This window comes from Sciurus carolinensis, chromosome 1 (assembly GCF_902686445.1).
Source record: "Sciurus carolinensis chromosome 1, mSciCar1.2, whole genome shotgun sequence".
In the NCBI taxonomy this organism is placed as follows: Eukaryota; Metazoa; Chordata; class Mammalia; order Rodentia; family Sciuridae; genus Sciurus; species Sciurus carolinensis.
In genome coordinates, this window is record NC_062213.1 from 183,391,840 (window position 1) to 183,411,499 (window position 19,660).

Below are 19,660 nucleotides of genomic sequence, written 5' to 3' on the forward strand. Positions count from 1 at the left end.
CCTCATGTAATTTATATGTTCTCACATAGAAGCCAGCATCTCAAAGAGTTAGCAGTGCTTTCTTTCAGGTCTGAATAATTTCTTTTGTAGCAGAGTCACTTCAGGATTAACAGGGTTTTGGTTTTCTAGTTTTCAAATAGTGAAACCTGAAAGTCTTCCACGTTGCTTTATAAAAAAGCAACAAATACACTTAAAAACAAATAGCAAAAATCTCCAAAGCACTGAAGATCACAGGGTACATTTAATGGACATTTAATGTTTGAAGGATTTCTTCAGTTTATGGAGTAGCCTTTTATACTTCTTTTTACTTATAAAGATACTATACAAATTACTCTAACTTTTACGATGGTACAAGTTTTATTTTTAAACCACAAAGTTTCTGAGATTAAATGGCATAAATTGTAGTAAGTGGTGTATTTAAAAGGCCATGGGATTTAGTCTTTATTCTTTTGTTACAAGAGTCTCAAATCTTTTTTAAAGGAATCCAAAGTGTGTTTATATATTTATAAAACCTTAACTGTCATCCTTTCCCATAAAGTTAAGTACTTGCAGAGGATGATTAATTCGATATAGTCAGAAATTCTAAAAAACAAAACAAAACAAAACAAAAAACCCAAACTCATTTGTCTGGCTTTAATTTAAAATGTTTAGGGGCTGGGTTTGTGGCTCAGTGGGAGAGCACTTGCCTAGCAGGTGTGAGGCACTGGGCTTGAGCACCAGCACCACATAAAATAAATAAATAAAAAATAGGATCTAAATGTTAATGCCATTTGAAAATAAAGAAATTTACAATTAATTAAATTACTGACAACTGTAGTCCCTAGTTTGTAGAAGAAAAGTAGTTCTTGGCATTGATCAAAGACTCCATTTATTATTTAAGTTTAATTTTACCTGCATTGTTTTGTGAAGGTGGGTCACATACACTTTGCTGATTGCAGAACATCAAGATACAAAGCAGGTTACAAAAATGTTTTATTTCCCCTCGCCATTTTAAGGACTCACTGAGTTTACCCTGTCGTTTACAACCATCGCATTTGGCCATCTGAAACCAAAATAAAAGATAGTAATGAAGAAATAAATTATCTGAGGTCTGACAGAATAAAACCTGACACATAGAACAAGTAAGGATAGTAACATAGAATATAAATCATAAAACTAAAGACTGCCCTAAAATGGTATTTACTTATCTATTAATGATTTTAATTTTTTTAAGTCATATTATAAACACCCGAAAAAATAACAGTTAAAAAAAAAAGTAAGCTGGGTGTAGTGGTGCATGCCTATTATAATCCCAGCAGCTGGGGAGGCCGAGGCAGGAGGATCCCAAGTTCAAAACCAGTCTCAGCAACTCAGCAAGGCCCCAAGCAACCCAGTTAGACCCAGTCTCTAAATAAAATATTAAAAAGGGCTGGTGATGTGGCTCAGTGAAGCACCATGGGTTCAACTCCAAGTACCAAAAAAATTGAAAACAAAACAAAAACAAATTGAAGCTTAAATTCAAATAAGGAATATCTTCATCAGACTTCAAAATAAAAATCTGTTTTATTTAAATAATAAAAACTAGGGCTAGGGTTGTGGTTCATTGGTAGAGCACTTGCCTGGCATGTGTGAGGCACTGGGTTCAATCCTTGCCATCACATAAAAATAAATAAATAAAAGTATTATGTCTATCTACAACTAAAAAATATTTTAAATAAATAAAAATTATAATTTTAAATATTTTAATATCTTATGACTAATGTGACTTCTACAAATAATTAAAAATAAAAAAGGAATAAAATTTAACAACATTAAAGTCTTCCTAAATCATTAAATTCCACGTTGGAGTGCGGGGGTACTGCATTGAACTCAGGGGCAGTTGACCAGTGAGCCACATCCCCAGCCCTATTTTGTATTTTATTTAGAGACAGGGTCTGAGTTACTTAGCACCTCGCTGCTGCTGAGGCTAGCTTTGAACTCATGATCCTCCTGCCTCAGCCTCCTGAGCGGCTGGTATTATAGGCATCTACCACCGTGCCCAATTATAAAATTTGAAAAGAAAATAATTCATACCAAAACTCCAAAAACCCAGGAATGTGAATTATAGATTACCTGATAGAACAAAACTGTATATTTGGACATGCATTCTTCACAACAAAAGTCTTCCACCTTTCCTCCCAAATTATTCTGTACTAATTTGGGAGATGTCTGTAAACAATAACTGCACATTTTACAATGACTTCCCCAGCGTTTTCCCAAGTCATGTTTATAAAGCAGTTTGCAACCTAAAAATTAAGAAAGATTAAAGTTAACTTTCAGGAGAAATATTAATTATCTACATCTTTAAATTAATTGGCCTAGAACAAAGTTCTCATACTTGGGTCCTGACCTACTAGCAGGTCAAGAGATCAATTAAGAGGATCAAATCTAGCATTTTTTTTTTTTAAGTAAAAGAAACTAGGACAGACTAGAAAACAATATATGGTATCCCATATATGAAGTTTTATTTCATGAAATTGTTTTTATTTGGGTATGTGAAAATACACTAGGTCACAATGTAAGATGTAATTCTTTTGTGCTATGACCAGAAGGTTTGAAAGTCATGGGTCTAAAATGATAATCCTGTGAAATTTAAGAGCCAAACAAAACATTGTCTAAACAAAACAATCACCTAAAAAAAGAAAAAAAATCTACTCTATATTAATTTGCATATTCAGATCACTTATATTCAAAACCAGAATGGCTGTTTAAAACAATGAATGTCAAACTAGAATGCTACTAAAATTTAAGGATTTCCATTTAGAAATTAGAACAAGAACTAAAATATCTTTTAGTTCCTCATCAATCCAATAATGTAAAATGTTTTGCATTATCACCATCTTCTGAATTATACTTTGAAGTTTTCCGACTTCATTTTATTATCCATATAATATGAAGGACTAGATTTTTAAAAAGTAAACTATGTGTCAACCAATCTAAAAAGCTTTGGGAATATACACAAAAGATAAAAACAGTCAAATTTACATAGTAATACCTTAAATCACCAACTACTTTTAAAACAACCAACATGTGCAGTAGATAAGATTATCTTCTGCCTTTACCTTCACTACAGAATGACTTGTCAGCACCTGAGAATCGCACAGTCTCCTTCACAATTTTCTCAATTTTACAATATTCACACATTGCCATTACATTATTTATTTTCTTATATTCGTCAGAACAATTCTTGCCACAGAACTGAAACATTTTACCCTGCAAAAAAATAATTATTAAGTACTAATTAAGCATTCGGTTTGTTCTATGGAAATCCTTATTCCTCTTACTTTCAAAACAAGTGGTGTAACTCTGAGAGATTTTGAAAAGCTAAAAATAATTCTACAGAGACCCATTTATACTCAAACCCTTGTCATGAACCTATACTTTACCTTATAGTCAAGAAGTTCTGGTTTTGTGGCAAAAAGACGGCTACAGTGTTGACACCTGAGTTTCACAACACTTCGGGCAAACCCAACATGCTGGGATTGGGCAGCAAGACGCTGGAGACCAGCAGCAGCAGAGCTACTGATGGAGGTGGGAGAAACAGCAGAGGTGTTACTGCCTCCTGCTGACACTGTTGAACCTGTGGGGATGCTTACAATTACTTGGCCCTGAGACAAGGGCACTACTGAAGAATTCATTCCAGTTGGTTTGTTGAACAAATTCTGAAAAAACAAATATAGATCAACTTAAACCATTTATTCACAAAAGCAAGAACTGTGCACCTACATATGCCAAGCAATTTTAGACACGTAAGATACATCAGTGAGCAGCAAAATACCCTACCTCTGAACAGCTTATAACTGAATGGAAGAAATTCACTTATGTCCAAATATAAAATAATTTAGTAATGTTAAAAAATAATACTCTCCCAACAGATACATAATCTGGTAATAACAGTGCCAATTTTATAGAAAGTGGTTCAATAACACGCCTCAAATACAGAATAAACTACAAATCTAAGTTTATAGAACTGAGACAGAAATTAGGGAATCCAGGCACTAGCAAACAAGTTTATATTACTACAGTAGGTGACTCACTGACTGACAAAAAGGAAGATTCCTGAAGCCATACCTGGAAAGCTACCACACAACTGTAGCTGCAGAAGTTGCGTATACTTCCATCTGACATGGCTAGGTGATACTGAGGGATTGCTGAGGTTTTACAACTGTTACACTGAACTTGTACACCTTAGCAAATCAAAATAAAAACTGAGTAAATTATACAAATTTGAGAAATTAAGTGCTATACAATAAACAGAAATTTAAGGGCCAGGTTAAGTTATAGGAACTGACACTAAACTCAGTCATATCACATACAAAAACTAATGTAACAGAAAATTTTTTCTTTTTAAATCACAATCTACACTGAAACTATATAAATGAATGTTGAAAGAAATCAGGTATGGATAAACCTGAAATATCTTAAATTTGCCTTAAAAATCAACTAAATTTGGACAAAACTGTACTAAAGGCAAAGTAAGTATAATTTTCAACTATTACATTCTATAGTTTATGAAAGCAGTATTACCTGCAGAAGTAACCATTTTAACTCTGTAAGCAGATAAGCAATTAACAGAACAGAAAAGCTCTGTCTTCCCCAAGCTATTGGTATTTTCAATCATTTCTGCTGAGGATCTCAATGATTTGCAAAGCGCACATGGTGTAATTTTGGCTGATTTCTATTAAGAGAATAAAACAACATTCTATTTACCAAATTCCTAGTAAAAGCACAGTTCTTTGAAGTATTAATACTATTGAAATACTTTAAATCAGTGGTTTTCCAACTTCCATGATCACAATCCTCATTAAGAAGTTTTACAAAGTAACTGACACATACTTTTAAGATTTTGCATTTCTGTACTATGTATCTATGTAAAACTAAAGTTTCATAGAGGAATATATATCAAAATGTATGATGCACTCTGATATTTTCCATTCCATTTCATTAGAAAATAATACTGGTTATATCCTAGCAACTAATTTCCATATCTATTAATTCACTGTTTAAAAACATTAAACATTAATATACCAATGAGCTCATACTCTTAGGCTATACTATCCTAAAAATTTGAAGAACTTCCCCCAAAAGGTGCCATATGTAGCAATAAAGTGTAAATTTAAGAAAATTAATGACTTATTAGAAAACACAAATATACCACCACCAAATAACAAAGTATACCATAAGCAGTAAAATAGGAGATTTTGTATATCACAAGTATCCAAATATAAATGACCTCAATTAGGTATTCAACAGCAAATAATGTTAAAAGCTATTAACATGTCACACATTCAGAACAACAAAGTATTTTCAGCACCAAGTAGGAGATTTTAAGAACTTTCTTCCCTCTTAAAGAGTACATTTCTGGGGTTGTAGCTCAGTGGTAAAGAGCATGCCTGGCATGTATGGGTCACTGGGTTAGATCCTCAGCACCACATAAATAAATAAAATAAAATAAAGGTATTGTGTTCATATACAACTAAAAATTTAAAAAATTAAAGATAATACATTTCTGGGGGTTGTGATGAATGCCTGTAAATCCCAGTGGCTCAGGAGGTTGAGGCAGGAGAACTGTGAGTTCAAAGTCAGCCTCAGCAACTTAGGGAGGCCCGAAGGAACTTATTGAGATCCTGTCTCTAAATAAAATACAAAAAGGGCTGGGGATGTGGCTCAGTAATTGAGCACCCTGGTTTTAATCCCTGGTACTAAAAAAAGAAAGGGAATGCATTTGTGAGAATTGATATTAAAATAGAAACATGAAAACAAAGATATGCCTGAATTCTGCAATGTCTTCTAAATCTCAAAACCTGCCTTTCCTCCTGCATTAGGACTTCAAACACAAACTTCATTTATAAGACTTAAGTTACTTTATAAGGCAAGAGTTAATTTCTGTGAAGCTCTTGCTGACACATCTTGTCCTATTGAATATGGATAACTATGCTTTCTCTGTAGCCCACTTTACCCCCATAAAATATGTATCATATTATCTGTATTTGCTCATTTGTATCAGGAGACATGCAGTCCCTCAAAATAGGAAATGGATTCAATGATGCATTTAAGAATTATAGTTAAGAAAGAAAAGTAACAGAAATGGCCATCAACAATGTGACAGGCTCTCATTCTTAGTTTATGTAATCTCAACAACATCCCAGTAACATAGGTGGTACCACAGTCATTCAAAGACAGTTAAAGTAGGATTCAGGGAGTTTAACTGCTTTCCACAATGTAAAAGTGTATATGAACACAAGGCATAGGAATTAAATCTTAGATCTACTTCAATATTACATTCCAATTTTTCCCTACCACAGTACATACTAAAATATGTGAGAAGCTGAATAGGTATTGACTAAATTAAAAGTAACGATAGGGCTCAATGTAGAGCACTTTCCTAGCCATGTAAGGCCCTGTTCAATCCCCAACACTCCAGAAACACAAAGATTTTTTAAAAGTAATGAATAAATGCAAAATTAAGGTATTTCATCCTATTTTTTCCTTCTCTTGTGGAACAGGAATCATCTTTCAGGGAACAGAGTCCAGTAAGTTTTAGTATCTTATACACCATCAGGAAAATAACAACCCTTTGAATAAATATAATACACAAGAAGATTCTAGGATTTTTTTTCCTTTTCAAGAAAAAACAAATTAATAATAAAGCTAAGTCCTTTCAATGTGCTATATATTCATTAACAAGAAATAAACTAAAAATTGTCTATTATACTTAAAATTCCAAAATCACAGCAGTTTTTAAAAATAATTCGTAGGAAATTTCCTGACACTATTAAATTCACCAATTTTTGTGAATTGTTTAAAAAAAAAATCACTATTCTTAAAAAGAATCAATAAATGCACTTAAACAGAGAAACATTCCTGTAATCCCAGCTTCTTGAGAGGCTGAGGCAGGAGAATCACAAATTCAAGCCTAGCCTAGGCAACTTAGTAACAGCCTGTCTCAAAATAAAATTTAAAAAAAAGCCCTGGTGGTGTAGAACAGTGGTAGTGTTTGCTCGACATGCTCAAGGCCCTGTGTTCAATACCCAGTACCACAAAAATAAAAAAAAATTAACTGAACAATTAATTAAAAATATAAAAAGTACTTAACTATTCCTTTAGACTTATTTCTTCTTGTTGTTGTTTAAAGTACCAGGGATTGAACCCAGGGGCACTTAACCCCTGAGCCACATCCCCAACCCTTTTTATATTTTATTCCAAGACAAGGTCTTGATAAATTGCTTGTGGCCTTGGTAAATTGCTGAGGCTGGCTTTGAACTCACTATCCCCCTGCCTCAGTCTCTGGGATTAAAAGTATGAGCCATTGCTCTCAGTTAGGTTTGCCAATTTTAAAACTATTAAAGTATTTGATAATTAAAAAAAAAATTACTAACAAAAATGTAAATCTAATACACACAAAACTGAATCAAAGACATCTGTCATGTGAGTTTACATAATTTATCTGCAAACTTTATAATTCACAGAATACATATATAACCCCCATTTATTATTTCCTATTTCATGAAGAAAAACCCTTTAAACAATTAAGACTTTGAATTTCTGATGCAATTTTAATTATATGACTCCAATTTCAAGAATACAACTTGACCCTTTCTTGTCAAAAAGTATACATGCAAATCAAAATGTATTTCAAAGATTATGCTGCTACACACCAAAAGCACAGGACTGGATATCTCTGGGAGAAAAATTATATTTCTTCTTCATAATTTTCTGCATTTAAGCAATATTGTTCAAAAATATCCTAGAAATACCATACTATACCCTAAAACACCTATTTCAAATCCATGAACTGAAATTGTTTATTATAGGATATTTAACACTCACATTCATTCAACAAACTACAAGGTTTAAAAAGAAACAAGCTTTTAATATTTTAACTATTTCATAAATAATTTCTACCAAAAAATTGTATTCCTTTGAAATGAACAGAGACATCAGGATTTAAATATGGTAAAGTACCTGTTTGTATGCTGTGATGCATGCTGAACTACAAAACTTCTTAGACTGTCCTTCTATCTGAAGCATGTGGCACTGTCCAGAGCCACTGTAACAGTAACCCCCACAGTTCTCACAACAGTTCATAGTGAGGTTGTTAGCAGATCGAAACTTAGAAAAACATGCATCACTGCAAAGCTTATGTACCACATTCTGGTAATTCACTTCATGTCGAATCTAAGAATTGAAAAACAACAACATACAAACAAGCAGAGACCATCAAAAGTTGTTCTTTAAGCAAGCATTAGACTCATTCCCCCAATAAATTTAAAAGGTAACTTACAACAGCATTCTTCTGACACATGCTGCATTTGGTTGAAATGCTATTTGTATTAATGGTAATGATAGGTTTTTTTTTCAGTTCATATGTTGACAAACATGACTGACTGCAAAAATCTTTACTGGTGGTGGTATTTTCAAACTGGGCACTGATCACATCCTTTGGATTTAAAATGTCTCTAGAAATGATAACAAAGACAAAATAAGCCACAATATAATTCTTACTTTTTTCTTTTCATGAGTTAAAGTAAACAAATAAAACAGGCAATTTTAGTGAAGGAAAAAGGCACTGGAATTGATATTTTGAATAAACATGAATTTTTCTGATCCTTACATTCTTTTCTATAAAACAGAATAATAACCATGTGCTTCATGAAATTATTGTTGAGTATTAGTATAATGTTTCAAAGATGATTAGCACTCATTATCTTTAGAGGTGGGATTATAGATTTTAATTTTCTTCTTTAGAATCATCTGTATTTTCAAAATATTCATTAAAGATAATACTGCATTTGAAATTCTTCAAAACCATTCTTTTAAAAGCAAATAGACATTTTAAACAACACTATGTATTCCAACATGGATTAATAAAATCTAGTATTTCCACACAAAAAAAATCAATTTGATTCGTAAGCATTAGTAGCAAAAAGCAATAGATTCTAAAACCCTAATGAATAAGGAAGGCTCTGTATCACTTCAATCCTAATTCTACCATACAACAATCTTCTTAAAATAATTTACCAGTTTAAAAGTATAAAACATTTTAAAAATTTTTCTCAAGCTGGTGAAATTTTGTAAGCAGTCTCTCTTATGAGCACACACCCACAAAATAAACTATTATGCCCAGTTTTGCATCTTTAACAGAATACACTAACAGGACACTTTTTTAGGAAGATAATTATTATTTCTGCTTCAATGAAAGATAATAAAGTAAACATAAAGGAAAAATTATCATAAGAAACACTTAATCGTGTACTATTCTATAATACATTACTCCATTCTTTGCTGTCTTCTATACTTGGTAGAGTAGACTGGTTTGCTTTCTGCTTTTTTTTTTTTTCCCCCCTTCATGGCATTTTTAAAAAATTACATTCTACTGTGTTTCACTAGTATTTTACTAAGCAGTTATACTGAGCCAGAAACTAGCTCAACCCAGAGTCAAGACATGGTTCTTGCTTGTGCTTAAACTCAGTTTTTGGGACAATCCATTATTTTTTCATTTATGTAATTAATTCATTCATTTGTTTACCAGGGACTGAACCCAGGGGCGTTTAACCACTGAGCCACGTCCCCAGTCCTTTTTATTTTTAGACAGGGTCTTGTAGGTTGCCTAGAGTCTCACTAAATTGCTGAGGCTGGCTTTGAACTTGCAATCCTCCTGCCTCAGCCTCTTGAGCTGCTGGGATTACAGACATGTGCCATGGAGCCCAGAAAGGACAACAAATTTACAAGACTGTTACAAAAACATTGTTAAAATTTGTAATATTATGAATGATTCTGAAATAGGTATAATGTACTACAAAAATATAAATGAAGAAATAGTTATTTTAGATCAGACCATATGTGATAGGAAAGGCCTCCCAAAAGAAGGCAACATATTAGCTGAGCAACTTAGCTCTTAAACAGAAATGTTTTAGAAGGTTAAAGAGATGAGGACTAGGTACAACATAGATCAGAAAATGGAAGAAATACCTAAAAACAGGTATGTCACACTGATTTCAATATACTCAGAATCTAACTTGATTATATTTCATGTGGTTGATGATATCATACACCAGAATGAGAAGCAGCAATCTCATTCTAGTTAGTGAAAATTCAGAAACAGTACAGACAATCCAGAAATGGTAACTTGTTTGAATATTATTATACCAAGAATCTGAACTAACAGAATTATCCTCCAAATTAGTTCTTTTGTATAGGATTTAAATAACATTTCAAATAAATTATTAATTTCTTCTTACTAAAAGAAACCTTAAAATCAAATGATGATTGACCAAAACATATTTAGAATTTAGGTAAATTCAAGAGGCTAAGAGAGATACTACTTAACAAAAAAAAAAAAAAAAAAAGAAGAAGAAGCAAACAACAAACAAAACTGCTACTCTGAACAGCTAATGAGTTTCTTTTAGCCTAAGTGCTACTGGTCTATTAAAAAAAGCAGTTTTTAGGAGGAAAAAAAAAAATATTTTCTTTTTCTAAATACTTAAACACTAAATACTTAAATTAAACTGAAATTCTTCCCACTGTGATTAATTTACAAACTAAACCTGTATGACGTTATGGACTACATAGGAAAATAATGCATATGCCAAAACTAAAGCTATGTAACACTACATGAATCTTTCAGCTTCTTTGAATTTAAATTTCCTTATATTTAAGGTACACCCAATTGGGCAACTGTATAAGCACATAAACCATACTGTATCAAACTGTTGAAATGACTATGTAATAAGAGGGGAAAGAAAGAAAGGAAAGGGGGTGAACAGACATGAAAGAGTAGTCAACAAATAAAACAGAGTTCAAGGAAAAACAAGATTGATCAATGCCTGAGGCCAAGACAATAGAAAAGGGTAGAATGTAAAAAGAAAAGAAAGGAAAAAGTAAGTTAATACAGGAAATTTTTAAAAATTAAAAAAAAAAAAAAAAAAAACAGGCCAATGAGAAAAGCAGGTAAACAGTACCTGAAAGAACAGAAAGTGCGGCAGAGGAAAAAAGTAAGAGATTTAAAAAAAAAAAAAAAAAAGCTCAAATAGTAAGTGAATGAACAGTTAAGAGTCAGGAATAACAGGATAAAAAGAATAGAGAATCTCTGAATAATGAATAAAATCAAACATGACAGGCAAAACGCAATCTCAAAGAAAAACTGAATTATGTTACGATCAAAATAAAGACAAGAGAGGTAGGTAAAAATTAACCATCTTCAGACAAAGCTATGGAAAACAGCAAAGGCTGAAGAAGTGTGATGAATTAACATGAAAATAACATATAGGTAAGACTAATATATATATATATACACACACACACACACACACACACACACATATATACACACATACGCACACATTCACATATATATTACATATAAATAAAATATAAATATGAAAAGGGGGCACACATTTTTAAATGCGAGTTTTCTATGGTCACTTTGAAAATAACTGATGTCTTTGAAAGAGGTATCTCTATTATGAAAGGGGAACAATCACTGAAATTTTAGAAACTCCTGATCCCTAAAATAAGAATAAAGATGTCTAAAAGGAAGTTATCACATCAAATTATTACATGGCAAAATAGTAAGGAAAAAAATCTTTAAAAAAATTATAGTTTTCAATTGACTGAATCTTAGAATCTGATAGTATAGAACACAGAAATTACAGACATAATATATACTTAAGTACATTTTTAAAACCATCTATTATAACAAACAGTATAAAGAAGTTTGTTATTGTTAAACTTGCCAAAATTATTATATAGAAATCATTTATATCACAAAAGCTACAGCTATAAGACAGTAAGAATAGTTCCTCCCCCTCCAAAAGTTAGGGTCATTAAATAATCCATTCATCAAATATGGTGGAATGACTAAATCTAGCTAATTAACATATGCATTACCCACACAATTATCATTTTTATGGTGAGAATACCTTATATTCACTCTCAGAATGTGTTTCAAGAATTCAATATGTTATAGTCACCAAGTTGTATAACAGATTGCTTGAATTTATTCATCAAATTGTAAGTAACAAAAACACCAATCTTATTCATCAAATTTGATTTTTAAACAAAAACTGATATTTCTTAGTCTATCTTTTACTCAATATACATGGTTCTAGATGACTTTTAGTCACATATAATGAAAAAGACTCCCAGAAGATAAAAATTTGATGGAACTGAAACATGCAAAAGAATGTGTTCCGGGTTTAAAGGTCCTTTAATGTCTGAAATGCTCGAGACCAAAAATTTTCAGATTTCAAGACTTTTCAGATTTTGAAATATTTGCATAGACTTAACTGGTTAAGTATCTCTAATCCAAAATCTGAACTATTCCAAAATCCACAACGTTTTCATTATCATGTCAGTGGTAAAAAAAATGTTTGGATTTTGGAAAACTTTAGACTCAGATTTCTGGATTAGGGATGCTCACCCTGTATTCCCTTTAAAAGAGATAATCCCAGAACAAAACGTTGCAGAGTCTGTTTTTGTTGTTTTAAAAAGCAGAGTTGTTACAAGGAAAACAATTTCCAAAGGAAACTAAAATTAATCTATACCTGTATACATGAATTACAGTATGTATTTAAAAAGCTATTTTACTACCCAAATATAACCAGAATTTATTGTTCCAAACCTTTAAAAGAAATGAAGCATAAAAGGATGTGCATATAACTAGCTTCTGGCAAAAACCTAACCATATTCAAACTTAAGTCTCTTATCTAACCAAAGCAGAAAAGGGACCATCTTTTCCCCTTTCTAGACACAGAATGGGTGCCACCATACATCTATAAACCCTAATAAAGTAAAAAATCATGGTTTAAATAGAAGCCAACATGTTTCAAGACCAGAAAAGAATTAGTTCTCTTTTTGTAACTTACTCATTAAAAATGTTTCTAACAATTATCTTACAAAGTATATACCTTAGTATTTCTATAACATACCAGTTTGACCTTACTAAGGTCATGGGGTCATATTTCTTTTTTGTTTTTAAATACTGCAGTGGATGGTCTGGGGTAGTTCAGTGGTACTGAGATGATTAAAAATATATATATCTATACACACACATACGTCATATATATATGTATGTTATATATAGTCATTTAAAGTTAAGAAGAAAAACAGTAAATAAATTCCAGTTATATAACAATGTAAAACATAACTTTTAATATTGTTGCACTATTATCTACAGCTACAAGATAAAATACTTTGGTACTACAATACTCCTAAATGCATATTTTTTGTTATGTAAAGCATCTCAGCTGACAAAGATGAAAGGATTGATTTCTTAATACATAAAAGGCACATTATTTAAAGTTAAAAGAAAACTGAACACCTAACACCTAGAACGACTTAAAGTAGCAACATGTTGGCACTAAATTATGTGGTATTTCTGATAAGACACAGAAACATAGGAAATTAAACATAACATACAGGCTAAGAACAAAGTACGTTAAAAGAAAAAAGAAGATAATTTAGAATTCTGCTATACTTTGAGCAACTTGAGCAAGTTTTCTTGGTGAGAGGAGGCGGTGGGCGCGCAGGTGGAACTGTGTATCCTGTGAGGCACAGTGTAGAGCAGAAAAGCTGAGTAGACCCTTTCCTCTGATAAGCAGTTTGCCCCTTCTGGAGGATTTTTTTACAACCAGAACAGGAAACTCGAACAGCTGTGGCTGGAACTGAAGGAAGCATTTTATTCATGCCAGATGATGCCAGTGAAGGCTGAAAGCCAGTAGTCAACTGTGGAGCTTAAGAAAAAAATTGAAAGAAAAAAAAAGTTTTACTTTTTACCATGCATTTTAAGTATCCATTCTTTCTTTTTCTTCTAGAATTAGTTTTGAAACCCAACAGTAATTATATAAGAAACAATTTAAAGGCATTCTAAATGGGCAGACAGAATTGCCTTAATACAAATAGAAACTTCCTCTCATTCATGTTGGTCAGAGTAAATAAAATTCATTTATTCAGTTTTGTTTCTTACCAAGAGGACTGCCACTGACTGAAAACACAGCACTAATTTTCAGTTCCCCCTCTTGAGTTTTTTGCTGTTGGCCATGACTATACTCCTTTAAAAGGGAAAAAATAAATAAATAAACACACTGAGAAAACATTAAATGCCTAAAGAAATCCAGACATTCAAGACATTTTAATACTGCTATATAGGTGGAAAATGTTTATATTAACATCAATAAAAAAATAATAAAATACAAAACAGTAAGCAAACTATAACAAGGTGTTTGTACACATTGGGAGAATAAAAGAGGGAAAATGAAAGTTAGCTACCTAATGAGCCTTTGGCACTCGATATTTATAAATTAATATACTATTTTAAGTTACAGTTTATTATAAAAGTAATACACACTCTATAGAAAATTTAGATAAGCAGAAATAAGAAGAAAATCTAAACGTATTTCCATCACCCCAAAAAAATCCACTGTTGTTCTTTTGGTATATTTCTTTCCAGTCTTTTCCCCTCCTCTATTCAAAGGTTTTTTTTCTTTACAGAGTTGTGATTATGCTAAATAAACTATTCTTAAAAACTGATGTCTTGTTAAAATGCATCATGAATTTCAATCATTTGAACTTCTGCATATTATTCATGTTACTCCAAATAACTTCTAATGGTTAAATACCAATGTTTCCAAGATGGAAGGCCAAGAACCCTGTGGTTTAGGTAGTCTGAGAAATCTAAAATAAATTTTTTTTAAATTGCTATTTAAATGATTTTTAAATGCATATAAACATTTTAAGTCATGAATAACCATCACATAAATGAGGTCTAATACAATTGATTGCTGTTGTTTGCTTTTATAATGATATTGTTGCATTGTAACACCATTTAGTGACAGATTGAACTTTTAAGATATTGTTTATCACACTAAAGCTCAAATTACTGCAAAGATCCCTTATTCTTGGAATTCTGGAGTATCTCAGACATACTCCATTTGTGTGTGTGTGTGGTGAGGCAGGGTGTCAGTACATTATTACAGTTTGAGAAATATCAATACATACAACTTAACAGATATAAGATTACACAGGGACATGATGGAAGTGCAGTTGAGTACACTTGCCTCAGGCACAAAATTAAAGGCACCAAAATGTTCAGCAATTAAGGGAGTATTTTAATGCAGTATTTTCAAAAACCAAAACTTATGCAAAAATCCATGATGAACAAAACAGCAAATTTTTAAATAAAGACATCAACTTTTTCTCTTTTGCCTCAGGCTCCAATATGGCCCTGCATGGTACTGAGATGATATAACCCAATGCTGGTTCATTTAATGTTTCCACACATTTAGTACAATCAATAATGCCACGATTAATATCTTTTGTGAATACCCATAATTTAATTCTTAAAATGGAATTACTAGATAAAAAGGAACATAATAAAGGCTTTTGATACTTAATGACAGATTTGTTCTCCAACAAAACTGTTCTCTCTCTCTCTCTTTTTTCTTTTTGGTACTGGGGATTGAACCCAGGGTGCTTTACCACTGAGCTACATCCCCAGTTCTTTTTATTTTTGAGACAGGGTCTCACCAAATTGCTTGGGGCCTCGCTAAGTTGCTGAGGCTGGTCTTGAACTTGCGATTCTCCTGCCTCGGCCTCCCAAGTCACTGGGATTACAGGCATGCGCCACCATGCCCAGCTCTAAACTGTTCTTAATTATATTTATTCCAGCAATTAATTAAAAAAAATTTTTTAAAGTATTTTCCCATTGTTTCCATTTGCAGTTATTTTTAGTGTTCCATAAGTACATTATAATTTACAGAATTAACCTTCTGTACCATCTTGTCAACATTTCCTCAATATGTACTTTAAGTTAAAATTTTTATGTACTGAGGTTTCCATTTTTATGCCAAAAGTCTAACAATCTTTACCTTTGTGGTTTCTTCTATCTCTTACAAAGTTTTACTTCCATAATAAAATAATAAGAAAGTGGTTTCATTGTTTATAATACAGTCCTTTAATCCAGGGGTCGGCAAACTTTATCTGCAAAGGGCCAGATAGTAAATATTTTTGACTTTGCAGGCCATACGGTCTGTGTCACAACTATTCAACTCTGGTCTCTGTTACAACTACTCAACTCTGCCCTGGTAGAGCAAAAACACCCAAATAACATGTAAATAAATGACCGTGGCAATGTTCCAATAAAACTTTATTTATGAAAGCAGTGGGTTAGGGGAAAAAAAAACACACACACACACACACAAGGTGGACTGGATTTGGCCAGCCAGTGATAATTTGCCAACCAGGATTAGGCATCTTTTTCTTCTCCTAAACAACTAGTGAATTCCTTCCCACTTGCCATTAATAATATATTAAGTTCATAAAGATTCAGTCTCAGCCTCAGAACAAAAAAAAATAATAAATAAAAATTAAGTTCATGACAATAATGTATACCTTGGAACTATCGATGCTGTGTCATTTTCAGCCTAACTGATCTTATACCACACTATTCTAATCAAATGAAACTGTAGGATATTTAACCATTTAACATGATTTGCCACTCTCAACCTCCCCAACTAATTTTTAGAATACATAAGTATATAGCTCAGTGGTCCAGCATGCCTAGCTTGCACGAGAACCTGGGTTCAAACCCCACCCTAGTACTATTTTAAAAAGGTAAAAAGAAAAGGTAGAAAATATATGTGTACACATATTAGTCTTCAAAACTTGGGACCTAACCATTGACATTTTCCTCAGAATTATATCAAATATATATCTTAAGAATAACTGGGCTGGGAATATAGCTCAGTTGGTAGAGTGCCTGCCTTGCAAGCACAAGGCCCTGGGTTCAATCCCAAGCACCGCAAAAAAAAAAAAAAAAAGAATAGCTGACATAATATTTCTTTTACATTTATTTAAAAAGTTGTGTCTCCAAGTTATCTTTCATGTGACATAGTACTTATTAGATGCTGCTGGGAATAGCTATCTTTCTCATTATTATCGCAAAACTTTGGAGAAGTAATTTATAGAAATATTACTAACTTTTTTATAACTATAACTCAACTAGGTACTCCACTAAACCTTCAAAAGTTCTAGTAATTCTCTAACAAAGATCCTTACCAGCAAATGATGATCATTTTATCTCCTTTTTTCCATTACTTTTTTCTTCTAATATCCTTAACATCTACTGGGCCAAAAATCCAGTAAGAGTTAAATAATAATGTTGACATCAATAATCTGTAGTCTTTTAACAGAGTATCTATTATAAGAAATGTATAAGGAATTACATGAGATGTCTTTTGGCATCTAAGAAAATGACTAAACAAATACTCTTATTTGTGCTGCTGATGAAATGTATATATTAAAAGTTATTCATATATTGACATCCTGACATTCCTATGTTATAAAGTATATTAAAACAAATTTCCAGTGGCAAAAAAATTTTAATCTCAGAAAACTCCAAAAATAATCAGTGTTCATTAGCTCACATCAATGGTCTCCAAAGAGCTCTATTATTCTCTGTGATGGCAATTCCAAAAGTCTGATGCATTCTTAACCAACCAACCTATATTATTATACTTATATTACTTATAGTAAAATAAGTATATATGTTAAGTTCTCTGTTTGAATACACCATAATATCTTCAGAATATCTGCAGAATATCTGGTTTGTCGGTATTCCTCCACAATGAGTAATTTTACAAATATTTGCTAAATGCATCAATGAGTAGCAAATAATTAATAAAGGTATTTTGAGAACTGATTGATGACCCAAAAGCTTTCAGAAGGAGAAAAACACAGGTGCCAAAACAATCCTTTACCAATACCTTGACTTTGCTTACCACACAGAAAGATCCATATCAATATTCCAGTACATTATTTTAGAAATGAAGAACACAGTTCCTATAGCCAAATTAACTTGTTAAGGCTAAAACAAAGTCCTAACATTTGAATAACTGTATTCTATGTTCCAAGACTATATGAATCACTATTGTGACAATTAGGTAAATTTGCTTTCCCATCTTAATTAATTTACTTCAATGAGAGATTACAGATTAACTCTCCCTAGCCAGGCACAACAGCACACTTCTATAAGCCCAGCAACTCAGGAGACCGAGGCAGGAAGATCATATGAGGCTAGCCTCAGCAACTTACTGAGACACTGTATTAAAATTTAAAATAAATAAAGTTGTGAATATAACTCAGTGACAAGAGCACCTCTGAGTTCAATCCCTAATACCAAGAAAGGAAGGGGTTGGGGAAAGCTCTCCCTCTATTTTTATGAGCAAGAAGAAAAGAATCATGATTTTCATATAGTACTTGCTGTGTCTAGTTTTCAGAACTGTTAAAAAAAAAAAAAAAAAGAAAAGTAAATGTTAGATCTCTGGCCCTCCTTAAAATTTCCATTTTAAAATCTTCTTCTCTTGGCATTTTAAGAAATGAAGCAACAAAAACAAAACCTTGATTATGACCCCACTTTGGTTCTTTCCGGGACATAAGACCTTGAGTAAATAACAATCTCTAGAAATGCAGCTCCCCCATTCAATAGTGGTTAAATATCTTTACTCTGGCCATCTTACACAGTGTTGTTGAGTGGATGAAATACCATAGTACATATAAAGGCATCTATACCTATTAAAAAAAAAAAAAAACTACAGAAAACACTATAGTAACATGCAATGGGATTAGAATGAAGAAATGAAACTGGAAAATCAAATGATGTTATGCTAATAAGAGGACCTGAAGGAAGAGACTGACAAACCCAGAAGTTTATAACTGAAGAAATAACCAAGAGCAAATGGGTAGAAGTTAAATATACATATACACATTTCAGTTCCTTTGCAATTTATATATAAAAGTAAAGAAATTAAAACCAAAATGAACTGTGTAAAAAAGAGAATTAAGAAGTGAACTAAAAGCAAAACTACAAAGTTAAACACAAAGAAAACCAAGGGAAGTTTTGAAAAGGTGCCATGAGTTCAAACTATGATTTTTATTAAACCATGAGATGTTACTAGTAAATGACAGTCAAAAGTAAAGGCTGACCAACTGTTAAAGTCTATCAGTATTATAAGAGGTTAAAGTAATGTTTTTGAGGCTATGAAAGTAATACATAGGAATTCCCTTTTTTAGTCCATGGGAAATGAATAAGATTAATAAAGCATTATGCAGTATTGAAAAGCAAGGAATACAGATTTCTATGGGTCATGGGGGAGAAATATATAAAACAACAGGACAATGAAGAGGGAGGAGAAGGAAGTCAGGAAGGGAGGGGAGAGAGAAAGATGGAGAGGGAGCCAGAGAGGGAAAAACAAAGAGGAAAGAACTTGTGTATCTATAGTTTATAACATGAGCTCCCCTGGGGGATTCTAGAAGAATTATCAGAGGTCTGGTTCAACAGGATTACTGTGGCTGACAATAGAGAAGACTGCTCAAGGAAAACCTACATTTATCTACTCACATGCTGGGACTGCTTTATTATGGGGTCAGGGTAAAGAATGCTTTTGAATCATATGCCCAGGACCTACTAACATTACTGCTTCGTTCTTAAGAATCCAACCATGAGGTGAGCAATTGGGGAAATTCTTCCCCAAAGTCAGGATAAATTTTCATATTCAGCATTTTATAACATATTTTATAATTCTGAATATGTAAAAAATATGCTTTTCTATCCATTCCATCCTATTTATATTTTCCAGTCACCAAT

At 32.3% G+C, this 19,660-nt stretch overlaps 1 protein-coding gene across 8 annotated transcripts in view; it reads right to left on the reverse strand.

The window, feature by feature from the left end:
* Zmym4 (zinc finger MYM-type containing 4) overlaps positions 1-19,660 on the reverse strand; it is a 186,496-nt gene that overhangs the window by 34,897 nt on the left and 131,939 nt on the right. For all 8 annotated transcript variants that reach the window (XM_047543837.1, XM_047543836.1, XM_047543834.1 and 5 more), the window contains 10 exons: positions 13,985-14,069; positions 13,496-13,751; positions 8,303-8,477; positions 7,984-8,196; positions 4,546-4,696; positions 4,090-4,205; positions 3,405-3,680; positions 3,081-3,231; positions 2,092-2,264; positions 892-1,042 (listed from right to left, as the gene is read on the reverse strand). In XM_047543837.1, coding sequence (XP_047399793.1) covers positions 892-1,042; positions 2,092-2,264; positions 3,081-3,231; positions 3,405-3,680; positions 4,090-4,205; positions 4,546-4,696; positions 7,984-8,196; positions 8,303-8,477; positions 13,496-13,751; positions 13,985-14,069 — 1,747 coding nt within the window. The remainder of the gene's footprint in view (positions 1-891; positions 1,043-2,091; positions 2,265-3,080; positions 3,232-3,404; positions 3,681-4,089; positions 4,206-4,545; positions 4,697-7,983; positions 8,197-8,302; positions 8,478-13,495; positions 13,752-13,984; positions 14,070-19,660) is intronic.